At 41.3% G+C, this 25,875-nt stretch overlaps 1 protein-coding gene across 2 annotated transcripts in view; it reads left to right on the top strand.

Moving 5' to 3' along the window:
* MYBBP1A (MYB binding protein 1a) overlaps positions 1–25,875 on the top strand; it is a 49,289-nt gene that overhangs the window by 14,531 nt on the left and 8,883 nt on the right. The window contains exons 9-22 of one of the 2 annotated variants that reach the window (XM_060756750.2): positions 1,290–1,579; positions 4,404–4,520; positions 6,537–6,662; positions 7,665–7,871; positions 8,295–8,403; positions 12,291–12,387; positions 14,388–14,545; positions 14,652–14,744; positions 16,245–16,394; positions 18,806–18,970; positions 22,807–22,964; positions 24,201–24,335; positions 25,306–25,414; positions 25,544–25,672. In XM_060756750.2, coding sequence (XP_060612733.2) covers positions 1,290–1,579; positions 4,404–4,520; positions 6,537–6,662; positions 7,665–7,871; positions 8,295–8,403; positions 12,291–12,387; positions 14,388–14,545; positions 14,652–14,744; positions 16,245–16,394; positions 18,806–18,970; positions 22,807–22,964; positions 24,201–24,335; positions 25,306–25,414; positions 25,544–25,672 — 2,043 coding nt within the window. Of the gene's footprint in view, positions 1–1,289; positions 1,580–4,403; positions 4,521–6,536; positions 6,663–7,664; positions 7,872–8,294; positions 8,404–12,290; positions 12,388–14,387; positions 14,546–14,651; positions 14,745–16,241; positions 16,395–18,805; positions 18,971–22,806; positions 22,965–24,200; positions 24,336–25,305; positions 25,415–25,543; positions 25,673–25,875 lie in introns of both variants that reach the window. The other variant, XM_060756749.2, reaches the window with a different exon arrangement.

Here is a 25,875-nt window from a genome sequence, read left to right as displayed (position 1 = left end):
ATAGAGTAAAAGAATAAATGTAATAACAATAATAATAAATAGAATAAAATAAATGTAATAAAATAATAATAAGAGTAAAATAATGTAAATGTAATAATACCAATCATAGAGTAAAATAATAAATGTAATAACAAGAATAATAAAGTAAAATAATAAATGTAATAATAATAAAAATAATAAAGTAAAATAATAAATGTAATAATAATAATAATAAAGTGAAATAATAAATGTAATAATAATAATAAAGTGAAATAATAAATGTAATAATAATAATAAAGTGAAATAATAAATGTAATCATAATAATAATAAATAGAATAAAATAAATGTAATAAAATAATAATAAGAGTAAAATAATGTAAATGTAATAATACCAATCATAGAGTAAAATAATACATGTAATAAAAATAATAGTAATAACAGAGTAAAATAATAAATAACTTTGACTTGAGTATAAGCCGAGGGGAGCTTTTTCAGCCTAAAAAAAGGGGCTGAGAAACTAGGCTTATACTCGAGTATATACAGTTTCTATATCTTCTATACACATAATAAAAATGAAAATCTGAATGTGGCTGGGGTGTCCACTTTCACAGACAAGCTCCGGCCCCCACAAACAGTTGTAGCTCCCACCACTCAAGAGACACCAATGGCCCCCCTTCTTTGGAAGGATTTAGAGGAGTTGTAGTTCACCTACATCCAGAGCGCACTATGAACCCAAACAACAATGGATCTGGACCAAACTTGGCATGCATACCCGATGTGCCCACATTTGAATACTGGTGGGTTTTGAGGAAAATTGGTATGGACATTTTGGAGTTGTGGGTACTGGGATGTATAGTTTACCTGCAATCTAAGAGCACTCCGAACTCCACCAAAAATGGACCTGGAACTAACTTGGCACACAGGGCCCCCATGATGGGCAAAATGCACTGGAGGTCTTTGGGGAATATTCACTTTGATTTGGGGGAGTTGTAGTTCACCTACATCCAGAGAGCACTGTGAAACCAAACACCGATGGCTCTGGACCAAACTTGGCACACAGACTTGATATGCTGAAATGTGATTACTGGAAGGGTTTGAGGGAACTGACCTTCCTTTCTGGGAGTTGTAGTTCACCCACAACCAGAGAAGCGGGGTTGGCCCACAGAACCTCTATGACTCACTCAACCTACTGGAAGGGTTTGAGGGGACTGGCTCACCAGAGTGGGAGTTGTAGTTTACCCTACAGCCAGAGAGCAGACTGAACCCCACTGATGGGGCATCTAGAGCAAACTTGTGGATGTCTTTTCAGCTCCCCAACAGGTTTAAGTTTGCCCCCGAAATGGAAGTCTTGGTGGGCTCGTTCCTCGAAGGCTGCGGCGACCCCAAGAAGCAGGTGGCCGTCATGGTGGGCTTCTCCACCCTCACCAACCACGGCTATCCTGTCGTGCCCAGCTTCTGGAGGGTGGCCAGGCATCTGCTTCCCGACGCCCTGCTCAACTACATCCAGTGGATCAAGGGCATGTTTCTGGCGCCGGACCTCGACTCCTGCGTGGAGTTTGCCACCAAGCGGCAGGAGCAGAACGAGAAGAAGACGGACATGTAAGTCGTCACTCTCAGAATGAGGAGTTTGAATGCGACCAGATAATAATAATAATAATAATAATAATAATAATACAATACAACAGCCAGCAGAATGTCTGCTGTGGACTCAACTTGTTATGTTTCTAATAATAATAATAATAATAATACAATACAACAGCCAGCAGAATGTCTGCTGTGGACTCAACTTGTTATGTTTCTAATAATAATAATAATAATAATAATAATAATAATATAATACAATACAACAACCAGCAGAATGTCTGCTGTGGACTCAACTTGTTATGTTTCTAATAATAATAATAATAATAATAATAATAATACAATACAACAGCCAGCAGAATGTCTGCTGTGGACTCAACTTGTTATGTTTCTAATAATAATAATAATAATAATAATAATAATATAATACAATACAACAACCAGCAGAATGTCTGCTGTGGACTCAACTTGTTATGTTTCTAATAATAATAATAATAATAATAATAATAATAATAATAATACAATACAACAGCCAGCAGAATGTCTGTTGTGGACTCAACTTGTTATGTTTCTAATAATAATAATAATAATAATATTAATAATAATAATAATAATAATACAATACAACAGCCAGCAGAATGTCTGCTGTGGACTCAACTTGTTATGTTTCTAATAATAATAATAATAATAATAATAATAATAATAATAATACAATACAACAGCCAGCAGAATGTCTGCTGTGGACTCAACTTGTTATGTTTCTAATAATAATAATAATAATAATAATAATAATAATAATACAATACAACAGCCAGCAGAATGTCTGCTGTGGACTCAACTTGTTATGTTTCTAATAATAATAATAATAATAATAATAATACAATACAACAGCCAGCAGAGTGTCTGCTGTGGACTCAACTTGTTATGTTTCTAATAATAATAATAATAATAATAATAATACAATACAACAGCCAGCAGAGTGTCTGCTGTGGACTCAACTTGTTATGTTTCTAATAATAATAATAATAATAATAATAATAATAATAATACAATACAACAGCCAGCAGAATGTCTGCTGTGGACTCAACTTGTTATGTTTCTAATAATAATAATAATAATAATAATAATAATACAATACAACAGCCAGCAGAATGTCTGCTGTGGACTCAACTTGTTGTGTTTCTAATAATAATAATAATAATAATAATAATAATAATAATAATACAATACAACAGCCAGCAGAATGTCTGCTGTGGACTCAACTTGTTATGTTTCTAATAATAATAATAATAATAATAATAATAATAATAATACAATACAACAGCCAGCAGAATGTCTGTTGTGGACTCAACTTGTTATGTTTCTAATAATAATAATAATAATATTAATAATAATAATAATAATAATACAATACAACAGCCAGCAGAATGTCTGCTGTGGACTCAACTTGTTATGTTTCTAATAATAATAATAATAATAATAATAATAATAATAATAATACAATACAACAGCCAGCAGAATGTCTGCTGTGGACTCAACTTGTTATGTTTCTAATAATAATAATAATAATAATAATAATAATAATACAATACAACAGCCAGCAGAATGTCTGCTGTGGACTCAACTTGTTATGTTTCTAATAATAATAATAATAATAATAATAATACAATACAACAGCCAGCAGAGTGTCTGCTGTGGACTCAACTTGTTATGTTTCTAATAATAATAATAATAATAATAATAATAATAATAATAATACAATACAACAGCCAGCAGAATGTCTGCTGTGGACTCAACTTGTTGTGTTTCTAATAATAATAATAATAATAATAATAATAATACAATACAACAGCCAGCAGAGTGTCTGCTGTGGACTCAACTTGTTGTGTTTCTAATAATAATAATAATAATAATAATAATAATAATAATAATACAATACAACAGCCAGCAGAATGTCTGCTGTGGACTCAACTTGTTATGTTTCTAATAATAATAATAATAATAATAATAATAATAATAATAATACAATACAACAGCCAGCAGAATGTCTGCTGTGGACTCAACTTGTTATGTTTCTAATAATAATAATAATAATAATAATAATAATAATAATAATACAATACAACAGCCAGCAGAGTGTCTGCTGTGGACTCAACTTGTTATGTTTCTAATAATAATAATAATAATAATAATAATACAATACAACAGCCAGCAGAGTGTCTGCTGTGGACTCAACTTGTTATGTTTCTAATAATAATAATAATAATACAATACAACAGCCAGCAGAATGTCTGCTGTGGACTCAACTTGTTATGTTTCTAATAATAATAATAATAATAATAATAATACAATACAACAGCCAGCAGAGTGTCTGCTGTGGACTCAACTTGTTATGTTTCTAATAATAATAATAATAATAATAATAATAATAATAATACAATACAACAGCCAGCAGAATGTCTGCTGTGGACTCAACTTGTTATGTTTCTAATAATAATAATAATAATAATAATAATAATAATAATAATAATAATAATATAATACAACAGCCAGCAGAATGTCTGCTGTGGACTCAACTTGTTATGTTTCTAATAATAATAATAATAATAATAATAATAATAATACAATGCAACAGCCAGCAGAGTGTCTCATGTGGACTCAACTTGTTATGTTCTAATAATAATAATAATAATAATAATAATAGGCTTTGTTTATATTCCGTCCTGTCACCCCGAGGGGACTCAGGGCTATCATCAAAGCGGGTAGGGTCATACAGTATAGTCTCCAAGGGACAAGACAAGGGTCTCAGCCTTGGGGATTCATTTTCTTTCTGTTGATGCAGGGAATTGACGGAGCACACCGTGACGCGGCTGAGGAAGTGGCTCATCGCCCGTCTCGTTGGCATCGCCGAGAATCCACAGATAAAGAGGGAAGAAGAGTTTGTGATTGACATTGCCAGGTAAGAGATCAGTTCAGTAGGTTTGTTCTTAAGTTGAATCTGTTTGTAAGTCAAAACAAGTGCATTTTACAAGTGTAACAACATATATATATAGATATATGTCAGGTTTTACAATATATTGTAATGTAATATAGCTGAGCCCACTGCTAATGGGCTTCTGTTGAGAATGCTGAGCCATGCATTAACTGTATATAGGGAATCATTTGGGGAATGTGTTCTGGCCTAGTCCAGGTGATTGTGAATGATGTAATCCTGGGTCTGAGTTAAGTTAATGAGTTGGGAACCAATCAGAGATTGCTATGTGTAATTGTATAGAATTGTATATAAGGAAGTCATGTACAGTGTATTCTCTCTCCTTGTGCTGTGATGTTGTTCGTCGAAGGCTATATGTAATTAAAAGAACCTGTCTGCTAAGACAAGATATAACTGTATGCTGTGGTAAGTCTGTAATATCTAGACTGGGGGAAAGACAATGGTAAAACTGACAATGTCCGGGCATGTGCTCAAATGTCTGTAAAAGGTTCCAGAGTGACTGCAGGCTGTGGGAGCAGTTGACTGAAAATACTGTGCAGGAAGAAGCTACTGGAAAGCGCTGAAGTTGTGCAACTGATCTGCTCCTGAATTTTGAAGTTAATCTGAATATATAGAGATATATATATATACACACACACACTAGGCATGGTTAGGTGCCATCGGAATCTTCGTAATTTGGAATAAAGTTGGAAAAATTACCTTTTCGAAGAGATTTTGGAGTTTTTAAGAAGACCGGAAATCTCTTTGCCCTTCCGAAGCTTTTTCCGCCATTTTTGTTACGACTCATGAAGTGAGTCGGAAATTATTCAGCTTTTCTCCGCTTCTGCTCCCTCAGATCAAGCCAGAGAATCCAGTTTTAAACAAGAGAAGGAAGGAATTTCCTCCGCTTGCTTTTCCCCGCTTCTGGTCCCTGCCCAGAGAAACCAGTTTTAAACCAGAGAAGGAAGGCATTTCCTGGCCTCGGCTCAAGCCGGAGAAGCCAGTTTTAAACCAGAGAAGGAAGGAATTTCCTGGTCTCAGCTCAAGCCGGAGAAGCCAGTTTTAAAGCCGGAGAAGGAAGGAATTTCCTGGCCTCGGCTCAAGCCAGAGAAGCCAGTTTTAAAGCAGAGAAGGGAGGAATTTCCTGGCCTCAGCTCAAGCCGGAGAAGCCCGTTTTAAAACCGGAGAAGGAAGGAATTTCCTGGCCTCGGCTCAAGCCAGAGAAGCCAGTTTTAAACCAGAGAAGGAAGGAATTTCCTGGCCTCAGCTCAAGCCGGAGAAGCCCGTTTTAAAGCCGGAGAAGGAAGGAATTTCCTGGCCTCAGCTCAAGCCGGAGAAGCCAGTTTTAAAGCCAGAGAAGGAAGGAATTTCCTGCCCTCGGCTCCAGCCAGAGAAGCCAGTTTTAAACCAGAGAACGGAGGAATTTCCTGGCCTCAACTCAAGCCAGAGAAGCCAGTTTTAAAGCCAGAGAAGCCAGCTTTAAACCAGAGAAGGAAGGAATTTACTCCGCTGGCTTTTCCTCGCTTCTGGAGTAAAACAACTACTTTCAAAGTAAAGACCACCCAATTAAACAGGAAATAACACTTTCAAACCATTAACGAACGGATTCAGAAGTTTCGGAAAGTTTTGAACCTTTTTTTCTGTGAAAATCGGAATTGATTTAAGAATTGAACCACCAGCGCCCCCTACATCCGAAACAAGTTTTGAACCATTTTTTTGGATCAACCAAGCCTAATATATACATATACGTGTATATATATATATATATATATATATATATATATACACACACACACACACACATATATGTACATGCACACAAACACTAGCTTGTGCCCCTGTCATTGGCCAGGTTATTTAAAAAAGTAATTTTTTTAATGGTACCAAATGCCTAAGGTTGTGGGTTCCCACGCAGGTCTAGAAAGCCTCTGTACAGCTAGAGTTGCCAGTCCGCTTCCTTTTGCAGCCCCTGTTGAGACATCTATCTCTGCCTTGCTCTTCCAGGTTCTGCTTTTTCCATGCATTTTTCAAGACCAGGAAACCAATCTCCAAAATACCAGAGACTGAAACCGTCCCCTCGGTGCCTCTGAATGAGTCGACTCGTGCAGCGACTGCAGACTTGTTTTTCAGGTATTGGCTTTGCGACTATTACGTGGTGAAAAAAAAACCTGCCTTTGATTCCCAAGTTTCTTTTTCCTTCTCTTAGCTTGTCTCTTTATTCCTTTGATCAAAAAAGGTGGGTGCGACTATTACGTGGTGAAAAAAATTGCCTTTGATATTTCAGTTCTTTTTTCCCTTCTCTTACCTTGCCTATTTCTTTGGGGGGAAAGGGGATGTGTGACTATTACGTGGTGGAAAAATGCCTTTGATTCTCCAGTTTCTTTTTCCTTCTCTTACCTTGTCTATTTATTCCTTTGATCAGAAAGGGGAGTACAGCTATTACATGGTGAAAAAAGCCTTTGATTCTCCAGTTTCTTTTTTTCTTCTCTTACCTTTTCTATTTATTCCTTTGATTGAAAAAGGGGGGTGCGACTATTACATGGTGAAAAAAGCCTTTGATTCTCCAGTTTCTTTTTTTCTTCTCTTACCTTTTCTATTTATTCCTTTGATTGAAAAAGGGGGGTGCGACTATTACATGGTGAAAAAAAAGCCTTTGATTCTCCAGTTTCTTTTTTCCTTCTCTTACCTTGTCTATTCCCTTGATCAAAAAGGGAAGTACGACTATTACATGGTGGAAAAAAAGCCTTTGATTCTCCAGTTTCCTTTTTCCTTCTCTTACCTTGTCTATTTATTCCTTTGATCAGAAAGGTGGTGTGACTATTACGTGGTGATAAAAACTACCTTTGATTTTCCGGTTTCTTTTTTCCTTCTCTAACCTTGTCTATTTATTCCTTTGATCAGAAAGGAGGAGTGCGACTATTATGTGGTGAAAAAAAATCTGTCTTTACACCCCAAAAGATATGGGTGCCGTTATTCCACAGTAGTGACTATTTGATGAAATGCAGTTAATCACAAATAGGAAAGTTCTCTTTGTGGGGGATGCTGGGCAGAATCCGATTGGAGGGAAGAGAAGGGAAAGGGAGATCTGTATGAATGTCGTCCTTCTCTTTCCGACCACGTCTTCTTCCTCAGTTTGCTTCAGCACCTGAACACAATGCCTGCCCTGGGAGAGTCCGCCGAGGCCGAAGAGCTGCGGAAGAAGCACCTCCACGGCTTGGCTGCCAGCGGGGAGCCGTGGATCTACGTGGCCGTCCAGTACGCCAACACTCTCCTCTCTGACAAGAAGCACGTCGAGGCCGTGACACCGTTCAGCGAAGAAGCCCAGTTCGCTTGGGACCGGTAAGAGCCACTGATGGGGTCTCAGCCGTGGAAAACATGTACAGACGGTCCCCGTGGCAAATCTGCACCAAACTTGCCACGGACGATGGGATTTGCAGTACCTTCACCCGATTCGCCTTCCACAGACCACTGCAACCCCCACAAATGATGGACCTGAACCACACTTGGTGCACAGACCCAACGTGGCTGTGTATACAAGCGGGTTTGGGGTGTGATTGCCCTCTGCTCTGGGAGTAGTAGTTCACCCCTATCTAGAGAGAATTGATGTCGGATCTGGACCAAACTTGGCACACAGACCCAACATAGCCAACTTTGAATTCTGCTGGGGTTTGGGGTGATTGGCCCACGATATTGGCAATTGCAGTCCACCCACATTCTTATGCAATGGTCCTCCCAATGTCTGACCATTCTCCTTCCCCGCAGGATGCTACAGACGGTGGAAGCCCTCCGGAGGAGAGAGCAGAAGACCCTCACCTTGAAGACCACCGCCTTCCAGCACCTCTTGCTTCTGGTGGGCATCCACCTCTTCAAGGTAACACCAGCCTTGATAGACATGTGTGGCTTTGAAATTTAACTCTTGCATTTCATCACATAATAGTCGCACTTTTTATTACTCCACCCCCTTTTTGTTGGGGGAAAAATGGGGTGCGACTATTATGTGGTGAAAAAAATAGGTCGTTTCTTTTTTGCTGGGTTTCATTCAATGGAGTATTTTAATATTTTGATAAATGTTTTCTAATGTTTATGTATTGTATGTGAATTTGTGTATATTGATAATAGTATTACCGTGTAATACAATATAATACTAATAATACAATATAATAATTAGATATGACATAATAATAATAATAATAATGCAGTATACTGATATAGTACAATATAGTGACGTATATTACTAATATTCTGCTAAGCTAATAATGTAATATATTGTATGTACACATAATATTGAGATATGATATGATATATATGATATGATATGATATGAGATATATGATATGATATATATGATATGATATGATATGAGATATGATATGACAATATCATACGAAAGCTGACTGGCACAACCTGGGGATCACAACCAGATACAGTGAAGACATCTGCCCTTGCGCTGTGCTACTCTACTGCTGAGTATGCATGCCCAGTGTGGAACACATCTCACCACACTAAAGCAGTGGATGTGGCTCTTAATGAGACATGCGGCATTATCACAGGGTGCCTGCGCCCTACACCACTGGAAAAATTACAGTCTAGCCGGTATTGCACCACCTGACATCCGCCGGGAAGTAGCAGCCAATAGTGAAAGGACCAAGGCAGAGACATCTCCAGTTCATCCCCTGTTTGGGTATCAGCCAGCACGTCAACAACTTAAATCTAGAAATAGTTTTCTAAGATCTACAGAGACACTCACTGGAACACCTCAGCAAGCGAGAGTCCAAAAGTGGCAGGCCCAAACCCAGAACCTCAACCAATGGCTGATACCCAATGAGAGACTCCTCTCTGGGCACACAGAAGACTAGGCCACCTGGAAGGCACTGAACAGACTGCGCTCTGGCACCACGAGATGCAGAGCCAACCTTCAGAAATGGGGCTACAAAGTGGAATCCTCGACATGCGAGTGTGGAGAGGAGCAAACCACTGACCACCTGCTGCAATGCACCCTGAGCCCTGCCACATGCACCATGGAGGACCTTCATGCAGCAACACCAGAGGCACTCCAAGTGACCAGATACTGATCAAAGGACATTTCATCAACTCTCATACTCACAAATTCTGTAATCTGCTTGTTTGCTTTGTTCTGTTAGAAATGTAATATAATTTGACTGGTTGTTCTGACACGACAAATAAATAAATAAATAATATTGAGATAATGAAATACAATATAATACTAATAATAATACAATACAATCTATTACCATATATACTCGAGTATAAGCCGACCCGAATATAAGCCGAAGCACCTAATTTTATCACAAAAAACTGGGAAAAACGTATAAGCTGAGGGTGGGAAATGCATCCACTGTGGGTCAATTTCAAAATAAAAAATAGATAGCAATAAAATTACATTAATTGAGGTATCGATAGGCTAAATGTTTCTCAATATTTACATAAAACTGTAATATAAGACTGTCCAACTCTTATTAAACCATTATTCTAACCTCCTTCGATGTAAATGTACTCTCTGGGATGGGCCTTGGGGGCACGGTTCTGTCGTGGCTCCGGTCCTTTTTGAAGGGTCGATCCCAGATGGTGAAGCTGGGAGACGCCTGCTCTGACCCCTGGCCTTTGACCTGTGGGGTCCCGCAAGGCTCTATTCTGTCTCCCATGCTCTTTAACATCTACATGAAACCGCTGAGAGAGGTCATCTGGAGTTTTGGAGTTGGGTGCCACCACTACGCAGATGACACACAACTCTACTACTCCTTTCCACCTAACTCCAAGGAGGCCTCTCAGGTGCTGGACGAGTTCCTGGCCGCTGTGTCTATCTGGATGAGGAGGAACAAGCTGGAGATTAATCCCGACAAGACAGAGGTCCTCCTGGTCGATCGTAAGCCAGATCGGGGTATAGGGTGGCAACCTGTGCTGGACGGGGTTACACTCGCCCTGAAGCCACAGGTCTGCAGTCTGGGAGTCCTCCTGGACTCATCACTTACGCTTGAGGCTCAGGCGTCAGCGGTGTCTGGGAGGGCTTTTGCACAATTGAGATTCATGCGCCAACTGCGACCGTACCTCGCGAAGGCGGATCTGGCCATGCCTTGGTCACCTCTAGATTGGACTACTGCAATGCGCTCTACGTGGGGCTGCCCTTGAAAACGGCTCGGAAATTTCAACTGGTCCAATGGGCAGCGGCCAGGATGTTAACTGGCGGTCCTTACAGAGAGAGGCCAACCCTCCTGTTCAAGGAGCTCCACTGGCTGCCGTTTATTTTCCAAGCCCAATTTAAGGTGCAGATGCTTACCTACAAAGCCCTGAACAGTTTGGGACCAGCCTACCTGCGTGACCGCATCTCCGTTTACGAACCCACGCGTTCACTTCGTTCATCTGGAGATGCCCTGCTTGTGATCCCGCCTGCGTCGCAAGCGCGGTTGGTGGGGACACGAGACAGGGCCTTTTCTGTGGTGGCCCCCGACTCTGGAACATCCTCCCCAAAGATCTTAGACAGGCCCCTACATTGGCAGTCTTCAGAAAGAACTTGAAGACCTGGCTGTTCTGATGTGCCTTTCCCGATTAGGAAATCTCCAATACCAAGTCCCAGAAGCACTTTAGTAGAACTAAGATTGCCGCACACTGCACACTGCACTTGCCCTATAATCCTTATATATCACATGTCACATCAGCACTTTTAATTCCTGTACCCATTACTGTAGCCCGGCCCAGTTTCATTGTGTCTTGGTGTATTGTTTATTGTTTGTTGTTTAATATTGCTTTAATTGTTTTTAATTTGCTTTAGGTTGTGTATTGTTATGTTGTGTATTGAGGCCTTGGCCTTTGTAAGCCGCATCGAGTCCTTCGGGAGATGCTAGCGGGGTACAAATAAAGTTAATAATAATAATAATAATAGTAATAATAAATAATAATAATTAAAATAATTAAAAAAATAATAGAGTAAAATAATGAAAATGCAATAAAAACAGTAATAATGGAGTAAAATAATAAATGTAGTAATAATTGGGTAACATGCTGTAAATGTAATAATAATAATAATAATATAAATAGATTAAAATAATAATTGCAATAATAATAATAGTAGGGTAAAATACTGTAAATGTAATAATAATAATAATAATAATAGATTAAAATAATAAATGCAATAATAATAGAGCAAAATAATAAATAGAATAATAGAGCAAAATAATGTAAATATAATAATAATAGAGTAAAATAATACATGTAATAAAATAATACTAATAACAGAGTAAAAGAATAAATAATCTTGACTCGAGCATAAGCCGAGAGGAGCTTTTTTAGCCTAAAAAAGGGGGCTGAAAAACTAGGCTTATATTCGAGTATATACACTAATTAGATATTACATAATAATAATAATAATAATATTGCAGTATAGCAGTATAGTACAATATACTAACATATAATACTAATATTATGCTATGATAATATTTTGTATTTATATATAGTATTGATAATAATATTACAATGTAATACAATATAATTCTACTAATAATACAGTATAATGCTATAATAATTATGTATTACAGATTACGCGTAATAGTACTAATAATATTGCAGTATAGTACAATATAGCAATATATAATACTAAGATAGTGCTATGCTAATAATGTGTATACATATAACTTGTATATAACTGTCTTTGGGAGGGAAGAAGAGGAAGAAATGTGTGTAATCATCCATATTTGTCTTTTGGTCTCTTCTTGCCTTCTCCGCTCTGGATTTGCCCCCGATTAGTCTCCTGCTGAGTGCGTGAGCCTCCTGAACGACCTCCAGAACTGCACCAAGAGGGCCTTTGGAGAGAAACCGAAAAAGAAGACTTCTGTTTCTGCCGGTGAGTTCCATTCCGAGAAGATTGTCTTGTTCAGAACAGTCTCTTCTAATTACTATATCATTACAATGATATCATTGCAATTCTTCGTCTTGGCTTCCCTTCCCCAGTCTGAGAATGGAATTTTTAGCAATCGGTATCTGTAGATCCCAACTCCTTATCTAATGTTGCTGTTTCTGGCTCCTCTGACTATTTTCTGCCCTAATCTGTAAACAAAGACTTTTGTTGATCTCCATAGCTCCAGGTGTTTTCCCGTTGGAGCGTTCCGCATCACTTATCTCTTTGCCCACCTCCTTATCTAATGTTGCTCTTTCTGGCTCCTCTGACTATTTTCTGCTCTAATCTGTAAACAAAGACTTTTTTGATCTCCATAGCTCCAGGTGTTTTCCCTTGGGAGCCTTCCATATCACATCTCTTTGCCCACCTCCTTATCTAATGTTGCTGTTTCTGGCTCCTCTGACTGTTTTCTGCCCTAATCTGTAAACAAAGACTTTTGTTGATCTCCATAGCTCCAGGTGTTTTCCCTTGGGAGCCTTCCATATCACATCTCTTTGCCCACCTCCTTATCTAATGTTGCTGTTTCTGGCTCCTCTGACCATTTTCTGCCCTAATCTGTAAACAGACTTTTGTTGATCTCCGTAGCTCCAGGTGTTTTTCCCTGGGAACCTCCCATATCACTTATCTCTTTGCCTGACTCCTTATCTGATGTTGCAGTTTCTGGCTCCTCTGACTGACCTTGAAGCCCTGCACCTTTTGAGTCAGGTTTCTTCCAGAGAGAACTATAATTTCCCTGACTTGAATCTTCATCCCTTTGTGCCCCAGGAAATCCCACAATTCTCTCTAAACCATCAGTGAACCCATCAGTCTCAGACTGTACTACAAAAAAAAAGTGCTATAGCAGGATGTCCCTCCCGCAAAAGCAAAGTTTGTGCAGTTGAATAAAAATTTCCTATGTTTTTAGAATAGAACCAATTAGGAAATGACATTTATAACCCAGGAACAAAGATCGTTACATAGTGTTATTGTATTATCGTTATAACTAATGTATTGTTATTGTTATTGTTGTTGGTATTATTATTATTATATTTATTTTGGAGGGGAAAGAGGAGTGTGACCATTATGCGGTGAAAATAATAATAATAATAATAATAATAATAATAATAGTGTTACATAGTGCTATTTTATTATCGTTATAACTAATGTATTATTATTGTTATTGTTGGTATTATTATTATATTTATTTTGGAGGGGGAAAGGGAGTGCGACCGTCATGCGGTGAAAATAATAATAATAATAATAATAATAATAGTGTTACATAGTTCTATTGTATTATCGTTATAACTAATGTATTATTATTGTTATTGTTGGTATTATTATTATATTTATTTTGGAGGGGGAAAGGGAGTGCGACCATTATGTGGTGAAAATAATAATAATAATAATAATAATAATAATAATAATAGTGTTACATAGTGCTATTGTAGTATCGTTATAACTAATGTATTGTTATTGTTGGTATTATTATTATATTTATTTTGGTGAGGAAAAGGGAGTGCAACCATTATGTGGTGAAAATAATAATAATAATAATAATAGTTACATAATGCTATTGTATTATCGTTATAACTAATGTATTATTATTGTTATGGTTGGTATTATTATTATATTTATTTTGGTGGGGAAAAGGGAGTGCGACCATTATGCGGTGAAAATAATAATAATAATAATAATAATAATAATAATAATAGTGTTATGTAGTGCTATTGTATTATCGTTATAACTAATGTATTATTATTGTTATGGTTGGTATTATTATTATATTTATTTTGGTGGGGAAAAGGGAGTGCGACCATTATGCGGTGAAAATAATAATAATAATAATAATAATAATAATAATAGTGTTACGTAGTGCTATAGGATGCTGGGTGTTTGGTTTCTGACCCTTCTGGTCAGAGAGGAGTTCTTTCCCCGGGAATCTCAGTCCCTTGCTTTACCTTATTCAGATGGCGAAGAAGAGGAGCCCGAATGGGTGGAGGTGATTGTGGAGGTCCTCCTCTCCCTTCTGGCACAGTCCAGCGCATTGATTCGGCGGGTCTGCAGAAGCGTGTTTGCGCTCGTGTGTCAGCACATGACGGAGGCTGCCCTGCGGCTCATTCTGGACGTGAGTGTTTGGGGACTGTCTTTGGATGGCCAACCCTCGGCGTCTGTGGTTCTACGATCCGGATCTTTCACAAAATTACACAGCCACGTCTTTGTTTCTCATCAAGGTTCTCGACCCACAGCAAGACCAGGATGAAGAAAGCACAGTCGTGGTTGTCGAAGAAGCCCAGAAGACGAAGAAGAAGTCTTTGCCAGATGAGGTGAGAAATCTAGTTTTGTTGAAGAGTTTTCTTAGGATAAACATTACAATTCGTCATTATTAGTTTGGGGATTTTATGCATGGTCCGGTGAAAAATTCATTGAAGGTTCAGGGAGAGGAGGACATCCACAATCACCTCCACCCATTTGGGCTCCTCTTCTTTGCCACCTGAATTAGGTAAGCAAGGGACTGAGATTTCCGAGGAAAGAACTCCTCTCCAACCAGAAGGGTCAGAAACCAAACTCCCAGCATCCTATAGCACTATGTAACACTATTATTCAACACATAACTCCTCTTTTCTCAGCTGTGTTTCTCAACCTGGGGGTCGAGACCCTTGGAGGGGTTGCGAGGGGGATGTCAGAGGGGTCACCAAAGACCACCAGAAAACACAGTATATTCTGTTCGTCATGGAGGTTCTGTGTGGGAAGTTTGGCCCAATTCAGTCATTGGTAGGGTTCAGAATGCTCTTTGATTGTAGGTGAACTATAAATCCCAGCAATTGCACCTCCCAAATGTCAAGGTCTATTTCCCCCAAACTCCACCAGTGTTTACATTTGGGCATATTGAGATTCGTGCCAAGTTTGGTCCAGATCCATCATTGTTTGAGTCCACAGTGCTCTCTTGATGTAGGTGAACTACAACTCCCAAACTCAAGGTCAATGCCCACCAAACCCTTCCAGTATTTTCTGTTGGTCATGGGAGTTCTGTGTGCCAAGTTTGATTCAATTCCATCATTGGTGGAGTTCAGAATGCTATCTGATTGTAGGTGAACTATAAATCCCAGCAACTACAACTCCCAAATGACCAAATCAATCCCTCCCCAACCCCACCAGTATCGGGTATTTGTGCCAAATTTGGTCCAGTGTATGAAAATACATCCTGCATCTCAGATATTTACATTACTATTCATAACAGCAGCAAAATGACAGTTATGAAGTAGCAATGAAGCTAATTTTATGGTTGGGGGTCACCATAACATGAGGAAGCGGATTAAGGGGTCGTGGCATTAGGAAGGTTGAGAACCACTGGTCTCGGGGGTAAGACAGGACTTTAAAAAAAAACATTTTTTTCACCGCATAATGGTCGCACTCCCCTTTCCCCTCCAAAAATAAATATAATTATAATGATAATACCAGCAACAATAATAATACATTAGTAGGTAGGATGCATGGCTCTTTGGATGTGGGTGGACTACAACTCCCATCCTCCTCGGTCAATGACCCCGATACCCCACCAAGATTTTAAGTTGGGTGTATGTTTGTAGACTTGAGTCTCCTTTGTGGAGAGAAGAAGCATATCAATGGCCTGAAACATTCACAGTTAAACCCCACATAAACGGATTGAAAACATACACAATGCTCCAGTCGCATCACCCCTTGACTTGACCTTTAAAACCTTCCTCTTTTAAAGCCTATTCTGGATAGAAAGGTTTTTGCTTCCCGATGGAAGGACGTGCTCTTTTTGAAAATTCCTTACCTTTTCTTTCTCTCTTTTGGAGGAGAGCGACGATGGGATGAGCGGAGAGAGTTCCGCCGAGGAAGACAGCTCTGAGGAGGACAACGCTCCGGAGACGGAGAGCGAAGACGAGGGCGAGGCGGACGAGGCCTTCCGCTCCATGCTGACCAACGTTTTGCAGGCTGGCAATGCACTGGTCAGTGGGCAAAGAAGGGGAGGGCAGCACAGGGGTCCCGGGGGTCATTGACCTGCGCCATGATAACCCAAATCCTTCTCAAGGAAACATCATCTTTGCTTTGCTGAGGAATTACAGGCCGTCCCCGAGTTACATACATCCGACTCCTAGTTAAGAACGTGGCAGATACAACAGGAATTGAGAGGAATCTTCCCCTCAGAAGGAAGGGAAATCCACTTCTGAACTGAGTCAAGGAGCATTATTTATTATTATTATTATTATTAGTGATTTTTCCTGTGCAAATTCTGCTTTTCCTGTTGTCTCAGCCCCATTAGGAGTCGTTTGTAAGTCAGATATTTGTAACATGGGGACAGCCTGTAATCTAAAACCACCCCTTGAAATCCCAAAACAAATCCATCTGGAAACAAATCCAGGAGGGAGCATGTAAGCAGGAGCTCCCAAACGGCTGCCGGTTTCATGTAAACCACCCCATCAGGGCCCTGCCCTTTTCTGAGCTTCAACTCTTTAACTCCCTAGGAGTCGTTTGTAAGTCGGATGTTTGTAACACGGGGATGGCTTGTAATCTAAAACCACCCCTTGAAATCCCAAAACAAATCCATCTGGACACAAACCCTGAAGGGAGCACGTAAGCAGGAGCTCCAGTCGTAAGGCCGAACAGGGCATAGGGTTACAGCCTGTGTTAGATGGGGTTCCACTCCCCCTGAAGACGCAGGTTCGCAGCTTGGGACTGATCCTGGATTCATTGCTGAGCCTGGAACCCCAGGTTTCAGCAGTGGCCGGGAGAGCTTTTGCACAATTAAAGCTTGTGTGCCAGCTGCACTCGTACCTTGGGAAGCCTGATCTGGCCACAGTGGTCCACGCTCTTGTTGCATCCCGAATAGACTACTGCAACGCACTCTACGTGGGGTTGCCCTTGAAGACTGTTCAGAAACTTCAAATGGTCCAGCGAGCGGCAGCCAGATTACTCACCGGAGTGTCATACAGGGAGCACACCACCCCCCTGCTGTGTCAGCTCCACTGGCTGCCGGTTCAGTTCCAAGCACAATTCAAGCTGGTTTTGACCTACAAAACCCTGTACGGTTCCGGTCCAGTGTATCTGTCCGAACATATCTCCCTCTACGTCCCACCCCGGAGTCTGAGATCATCTGGGGAGGCCCTGCTCTCGACCCCACCGCTATCACAAGTGAGGTTGGTGGGGACGAGGAGCAGGGCCTTCTCGGTGGTGGCCCCTCACCTGTGGAACTCACTCCCGGGAGAAATTAGGGCATCAACATCCCTCCTCTCCTTCAGGAGGAAAGTAAAGACGTGGTTGTGGGACCAGGCCTTTGGGCCATGTGACAACTAGGTAAGGACAATCAAACGACTAGGACTGACAGGATTGACAATGTGGAATTGGAATTTGGACTATGAGATAGCGAACGCTCACCGTCTATGAGGAGTAATTAGGTTTGTAGTGTTTTATTGGTTTTATTGGTTTTATTGGTTTTAGGGTTGTAATGCAGGAAGTATTGTTTAACTGTTCAACTGTTTAACTGATGTTATTTTGTTTTACTGCTGTTATGTGATGTTGGCATCGAATTGTGCCTTTGTAAGCCGCCCTGAGTCTCCTCCAGGGTGAGAAGGGTGAGGTAGAAGAAACCAAAATAAATAAATAAATAAATAAAACGGCTGCCGGTTTCATCTAAACCACCCCATCAGGGCCCTGTCCTTTCCTGGGCTTCAATGCTTTAACTCCCTAGGAGTCGTTTGTAAGTCAGATGTTTGTAACACGGGGATGACCTGTAATCTAAAACCACCCCTTGAAATCCTAAAACAAATCCATTTGGAAACTAACCCTGGAGGGAGCACGTATGCAGGAGCTCCAAAATGGCTGCCAGTTTCATCCAGACCATCCCATCAGGGCCCTGTCCTTTTCTGGGCTTCAATGCTTTAACTCCCTAGGAGTCATTTGTAAATTGGATGTTTGTAACACGGGGACGGCCTGTAATCTAAAACACCCCCTTGAAATCCTAAAACTAATCTATCTGGACACAAACCCAGGAGGGAGCACGTAAGCAGGAGCTCCCAAACGGCTGCCGGTTTCATCCAGACCATCCCATCAGGGCCCTGTCCTTTTCTAAGCTTCAACGCTTTAACTCCCTAGGAGTCGTTCGTAAGTCGGATGTTTGTAACACGGGGATGGCCTGTAATCTACGACCCCTTGAAATCTCAAAACAAATCCATCTGGACACAAACCCTGAAGGGAGCACGTAAGCAGGAGCTCCCAAATGGCTGCCGGTTTCATCTAAACCACCCCATCAGGGCCCTGTCCTTTTCTGGGCTTCAACGCTTTAACTCCCTCGATATCACTTTCCGTGCTGCCAAGCCTCTTCCTGGACCGCTTTTCACTTTGTCCGTTTGTCGAATCCAAGGGCGGGGATGACAGCGACGATGACTTGGACGACGAGACCATGATGTCCCTCGATGGGAACCTCTCGGCCCTCTTTGCCGAGCAGCGGAAGCGGGTCCAGGCCAAAAAGGACGAGAAGGAAAAAATGCGGAAGGAGAAGATCCTGCGGCGGGAGTTCAAAATCAAGGTAGGAGGCAAGGCCTTTTGCCTGAGGAGGAGTCCCTCCAATCTCCTGAGAGTGTGCTAAATATTAACTACATTTTTTTCCTCATCATGGGGCGCTCTGTGTGCCAGGTTTGGTCCAATTCCATCTTTTGTGGAGGTCTTTTGTGGAGGTCACGCGGTTTCAAACTCCCAACCTTCCAGTCAGCAAGTTTTTCTGCAGCAAGCGGTTTAACTTGCTGTGCTACCTCGGCCCCTATCTATGATTCCGTAATATTGTTGTTGTTCATTCGTTCAGTCGTCTCCGACTCTTCGTGACCTCATGGACCAGCTTACGCCAGAGCTCCCTGTCGGCCGTTGCCACCCCCAGCTCCCTCAAGGTCAGTCCAGTCACTTCAAGGATGCCATCCATCCATCTTGCCCTTGGTCGGCCCCTCTTCCTTTTGCCTTCCACTTTCCCCAGCATCATTCCCTTCACTAGGCTTTGCTGTCTCCTCATGATGTGGCCAAAGGACTTCAGCTTTCCCCCTCTCGTCTCCTTCCCTCCAGTGAGCAGCCGGGCTTTCTTTCCTGGAGGATGGACTGGTTGGATCTTCTCGCAGTCCAAGGCACTCTCAGAACTTTCCTCCAGCACCACAGCTCAAAAGCATCTCTCTTCCTTCGCTCAGCCTTCCCGAAGGTCCAGCTCTCACATCCGTAGGTGACTACAGGGAAGACCATGGCTTGGACTAGGCAATGGATCTTGGTTGCCAGTCTGATGTCTCTACTCTTCACTATTTTATCGAGACTGGACATTGCTCTCCTCCCAAGAAGGAAGCGTCTTCTGATTTCCTGGCCACAGTCTGCATCTGCACTCATCTTTGCACCTAGAAATACAAAGTCTGCCACGGCCTCCACGTTTTCTCCCTCTGTTTCCCAGTTGTCAATCATTCTTGTTGCCATAATCTTGGTTTTTTTGACGTTTAGCTGCAACCCGGCTTTTGCGCTTTCTTCTTTCGCCTTGATTAGAAGGTTCCTCAGCTCCTCCTCGCTTTCGGCCATCAGAGTGGTGTCATCTGCATATCTGAGGTTGTTAATGTTTCTTCCAGCAATTTTCACCCCAGCTTTGCATTCATCCAGCCCCGCACATCGCATGATGTGTTCTGCATATGAGTTAAAGAGGTTGGGTGAGAGTATACAGCCTTGCCGTATGCCTTTCCCAATCTTGAACCAGTCTGTTGTTCTGTGGTCAGTTCTGACTGTTGCTCCTTGGTCCTTGTACAGATTCCTCAGGAGAGGATTATTAGGCATGGGCAATCTATGCTTCTAAATGGTACTTAAGTAGTTACAACACTAGAGGGCGCTGGTGCTTTGCTTCTAAAGCAGCGGTTCTCAACCTGGGGGTCGCGACCCCCAGGGGGGTCGTTGGGCCATTTTCGGGGGGGGGGTCGTGAAGTGTTCAAATTTGGACATATTGAGTATTTGTGCCAAGTTGGGTCCAAATGTACAGTTGTTTGGGTTCACAGCGCTCTCCATATGAAGGTGAACTACATCTTTCGTAAATCATTCTCAATTCCTCCAGTATTTTCTGTTGGTCATTGGGGGTTCTTTGTGCTAAGTTTGTTCCAGGTCAATAATTTGTAGGGGTCTCAGTGGTCTGTGGAACTTGGAGGTGAATCGGTTGAAGGTACTGCAAATCCCATCATCCATTGTCCATACTGTTTTGTGATCAGTCACTATGCTTTAACTATGTTCAATTTAGAACAATGAAAATACATCCTGCAGATCAGATATTTCCATTATGCTTCATAAGAGTAGCAAAGTTACCGTTATGAGGTAGCAACAAAAATATGGTTGTGGGTCACCACAACATGAGGAACTTTATTTAGGGGTCACGGCATTAGAAAGGTTGGGAATCACTGTTCTAAAGTGTGGCTAAAGTTCTGGTGGTGAAAATTTCAGAACTCTAACAAAACTTACAAAATTTTGTTATAATAATAATAACAACAACAATTTTATTTTTATACCCTGCCTCCATAATAATTATACATAATAATATAATATATAATAATATATAATATAATAATATAATAATAATATAATATTATTATAATAATAATATAATAATATAATATATATATATAATTATATAATAATAATATATATAATAATAATAATAATAATTTATTTATTTTTATTTATTTACATCATTTCTACCCCGCCCTTCTCACCCCCGAGGGGGGACTCAGGGCGGCTAACACAGGCAACAAATCAATGCCAACAGTATCAATAACAACAATATAAACCAACAATATGAAATCCCATTACATAACAATTAAACAGTTATATTAATCAAAATTACATAATCACATAGAACAAATCGCACAATCACAAGTCATATAGCCGTTTCCAATTTTCATAACAATCCTATATTATAATAATAATAATAATTTTATTTTTATACCCTGCCTCCATCTCCCCAAAGGAACTCGGGCGGCTTACAGAAGGACAAGCCGAAGGATTACAAATAAAACAGTAAAAACAACCAATAACAATAAATAATAAATAATTAAAATCAATTAAACATCATAAAAACAATGCCCTGCTTGGCCAATTTAAAACTGGGTTCAGGCTCAGAGTAAGTGCAATGATTCCTTGGAAGGGCCAAGGGAAAGTGCGATAGTCAGAGGGCTGGGTTGGCGGGGTGACGCCCTTGGCCATTAAAGTGTTGTAAGTACAGGAAAAGGGCCAACTAAAGTCTCGGAGCTTAGATAATTCTCAAGTGAACCAGCTAGAAAATGGCAGTTTCTAATTGGTTCTGTCATAAAAATCCCCAATAATGAAATAATAATGAAATTTTGAAAGTTTTGTTAGGGTTCTGAAATTTTCGCCACCAGAACTTTAGCAACACTTTAGAAGCAAAGCACCAGCACCCCCAAATGAACCAGCTAGTAAATGGCAGTTTCTAATTGGTTCTGTCATAAAAATCTCCAATAACGAAATTTCGAAAGTTTTGTTAGGGTTCTGAAATTTTCGCCACCAGAATTTTAGCAACACTTTAGAAGCAAAGCACCAGCACCCCCAAATGAACCAGCTAGTAAATGGCAGTGTCTAATTGGTTCTGTCATAAAAACCTCCAATAATGAAATTTTGAAAGTTTTGTTAGAGTTCTAAAATTTTCGCCACCAGAACTTTAGCAACACTTTAGAAGCAAAGCACCAGCACCCCCAAATGAACCAGCTAGTAAATGGCAGTTTCCAATTGGTTCTGTCATAAAAATCCCCAATAACGAAATAATGAAATTTTGAAAGTATTGTTAGAGTTCTAAAATTTTCACCACCAGAACTTTAGCAACACTTTAGAAGCAAAGCACCAGCACCCCCAAATGAACCAGCTAGTAAATGGCAGTTTCTAATTGATTCTGTCATAAACATCTCCAATAATGAAATTTTGAAAGTTTTGTTAGAGTTCTGAAATTTTCGCCATAAGAACTTTAGCAACACTTTAGAAGCAAAGCACCAGCGCCCCCAAATGAACCAGCTAGTAAATGGCAGTTTCTAATTGATTCTGTCATAAACATCTCCAATGAAATTTTGAAAGTTTTGTTAGAGTTCTGGAATTTTCACCACAAGAACTTTAGCAACACTTTAGAAGCAAAGCATCAGCACCCCCAAATGAACCAGCTAGTAAATGGCAGTTTCTAATTGATTCTGTCATAAACATCTCCAATAATGAAATTTTGAAAGTTTTGTTAGGGTTCTGAAATTTTCACCACCAGAACTTTAGCAACACTTTAGAAGCAAAACACCAGCGACCCCTAGTTTTGTAAGTACTGTCCACCTCTGTGTGCCTCCTTGTCCATTTCTGTGCTTCTCCTTCCAGGTCCTGGACTTGGTGGAGGTGTTTCTGGCGAAGCAGCCGGAGAACCCCCTGGTCTTTCGCGTCATCGAGCCGCTCCTCTCCGTCATTGAGCAGAGCATGAGCTCCGACTCCGACAAGCAAGAGCAGGACTACCTCCGGAAGACGGCCGACATCTTCACGTGAGTCGAAGGAGGCAACGCACGGGTGCAAAACTTAATGTGTGAAGCTGCAGTTCCATTTTGGTGGGAAGCCTTAGCATTCAACGGTTGTGTTGTTAAAGTGAAAAGTGTTGCCTCCACCTTCGTAACTCCTCAACAGATGGCAGTACTGGTATGCGGCAGGTGCTGGCTTGTTCAGTAGACTCTCCTCTACAGTTCCATTTTGGTGGGAAGCCTTAGCATTGTATGGTTGTGTTGTTAAAGTGAAAAGTGTTGCCTCCACCTCAGTGACTCCTCAACAGAAGGCCGTACTGGTATGCGGCAGGTACTGGCTTGTTCAGTAGACTCTCCTCTACAGTTCCTATTTTGATGGGAAGCCTTAGCATGGAATGGTTGTGTTGTTAAAGTGAAAAGTGTTGCCTCCACCTTCGTAACTCCTCAACAGATGGCAGTACTGGTATGCGGCAGGTGCTGGCTTGTTCAGTAGACTCTCCTCTACAGTTTCATTTTGGTGCAAAGCCTTAGCATCGAACAGTTGTGTTGTTAAAGTGAAAAGTGTTGCCTCCACCTCAGTAACTCCTCAACAGAAGGCAGTACTGGTATGCGGCAGGTACTGGCTTGTTCAGTAGACTCTCCTCTACAGTTCCTATTTTGATGGGAAGCCTTAGCATTGAATGGTTGTGTTGTTAAAGTGCAAAGTAATGCTTCCACGTTTGTAACTCCTCAACAGATGGCAGTACTGGTATGTGGCAGGTACTGGCTTGTTCAGTAGACTCTCCTCTACAGTTCCATTTTGGTACGAAGCCTTAACATCCAATGGTTGTGTTGTTAAAGTGAAAAGTAATGCTTCCACCTTCGTAACTCCTCGGAAGATGGCAGTACTGGTATGCGGCAGGTACTGGCTTGTTCAGTAGACTCTCCTCTACAGTTCCATTTCATGGGAAGCCTTAGCATTGAACGGTTGTGTTGTTAAAGTGCAAAGTATGGAACAGCAGACAGTCGGTCAATAAGGAATCCCAACAAAGGATTCTCCCTGGCAGGAAACAGCCAGGCTTTGATGCTGCTAGGCCATTCCATGATAATTAAGTTGGCTAGTTGCAACATTTGCACTTGCCTCCAACAGACAAGAGTTCTTTCTCCTATCCTGGACATCATTCCACAGATATATAAACCTCACTTGCCTAGTTTCCAACCAGTTCGTGTTGCCTTCCTGATGTTGTGGGTTGTGCATCGTGTGGCTTTGCTTTGGCTTTACAGGAATAGCTTGTGCAGATCGAAGCAGTACTGCAGAAATGTCGGACCCATCCGGGAAGAACTGCACGACCAACTGGAAAGCCTGGTGAAAAGAGCCTGCAAGCAGCGCGACTCCACCGTCGCCCTGTACTGTTTCAGGTGAGATTGGGGCGTCCCATACCTTCAGTCCTGGCCCAAACTTTCCACATCAAGGGACATGCTTTTTAAATACATTCATCCTTTCGTGACAAAGTCATTTGATTTTACTGGCAAACCAGAGGTTAAGTCAAGCCCTTATAATAGTTCTATACAACACTAATATAATATAACATTACATCACATATTTTATGTTTTATGTTTTATATTTTTATTTTATATATATATATATATATATATATATATATATATATATATAAGCTTGAAGAGCTGACTGGCTGATGGTGGTTGGACTAGATGCCCTCTGGGGATCTCTTCCAACTGTTGTGAAGTATAGGCTTCCTAGGAGTCCAGTGGAGTTGGCCATCTTTCGGGAGGGCTTTGAGTGTGTCTTCCTGACTGGCTGACGAAGGTTGGACTAGATGCCTTCTGGGGGTCTCTTCTAACTTCCTAGAGTCCAGTGGAGTTTTCTTCTCTGGCTGGATGGCCATCTTTTGGAAAGGCTTTGACTGTGTCTTCCTGCCTGGCTGACGGGGGTTGGATTAAGTGCCCTCTGAGGGTCTCTTCCAACATCCTAGACTCCAATGGAGTTTCCCATCTCTGTCTGGATGGCCATCTTTTGGGAGGGCTTTGAGTGTGTCTCCATACCTAGCTGACGGGGGTTGGACTAGATGCCCTCTGAGAGTCTCTTCCAACTTCCTAGAGTCCAGTGAAGCTTCCTTTTCTGGCTGGATGGCCATCTTTCAGGAGGGCTTTGAGTGTGTCTTCCTGCCTGGCTGACGGGGGTTGGACTAGATGCCCTCTGGGGGTCTCTTCCAACTGTTGTGAAGGTTAGGCTTCCTAGGAGGCTAGTGGAGTGTCCTTCTCTGGCTGGATGGCCATCTTTCGGGAGGGCTTTGAGGGTGTCTTCCTGCCTGGCTGATGCTATGCTGACACCTTTTTGCTTTCCTCCCTTTGTTCCTTCTCCATTTAGTGCCTCCTTGTACCTCTGCCGAGTGCTGAAGGGGAACGTGGCAGCTCCCGAAGCGACACCAAAAAAGAAGCCAAACAGCAGCGGAGGAAGTGATGTGCCGGTTGCCCAGGTAAGGCCCATCATCATTGGTTGTTCCCCAGAGCGGTTCCAGGGCCGTGAGGATGGAACCGGTTCCAGAGCGGTTCCAGGGCCGTGAGGGTGGATGCACTCAACCTCCTGCCTCTTCCTTTCCCCGCAGCCTCCTGCCGGCAGCCTGGATCTGGAGCGAGCGGCCACCGCGTACAAGGAGGCCTTGAGCCTCTTCTTCAACAAGCGCAAAAGCCCGCTGACGGGATCCATGTTCCTTGATCTTTTCGAGCGCCACCCGGTAAGGAAGCAGAAGAGCCTCTTGGGTTCATGCGTGTGCATCAAAATCCATTCTTGTCTCAGCACTGGCAGCATCCTAGTGTCACTTGGAACCATTGCTGGCCCTTCTCCAGCTCTGATGAGGCCTCCTTTCTCCTCCAGCTCTGAGAGGACCTCCTTTCTTTCTTCTCCAGCTCTGATGAGGTCTCCTTTGTCCTTTCTCCA

The sequence above is a fragment of the Anolis sagrei genome, chromosome 11, assembly GCF_037176765.1.
Source record: "Anolis sagrei isolate rAnoSag1 chromosome 11, rAnoSag1.mat, whole genome shotgun sequence".
Lineage (NCBI taxonomy): Eukaryota > Metazoa > Chordata > Lepidosauria > Squamata > Dactyloidae > Anolis > Anolis sagrei.
Note: the sequence above shows the minus strand (reverse complement) of the source record. Positions and strands in the feature narration are given on the sequence as shown.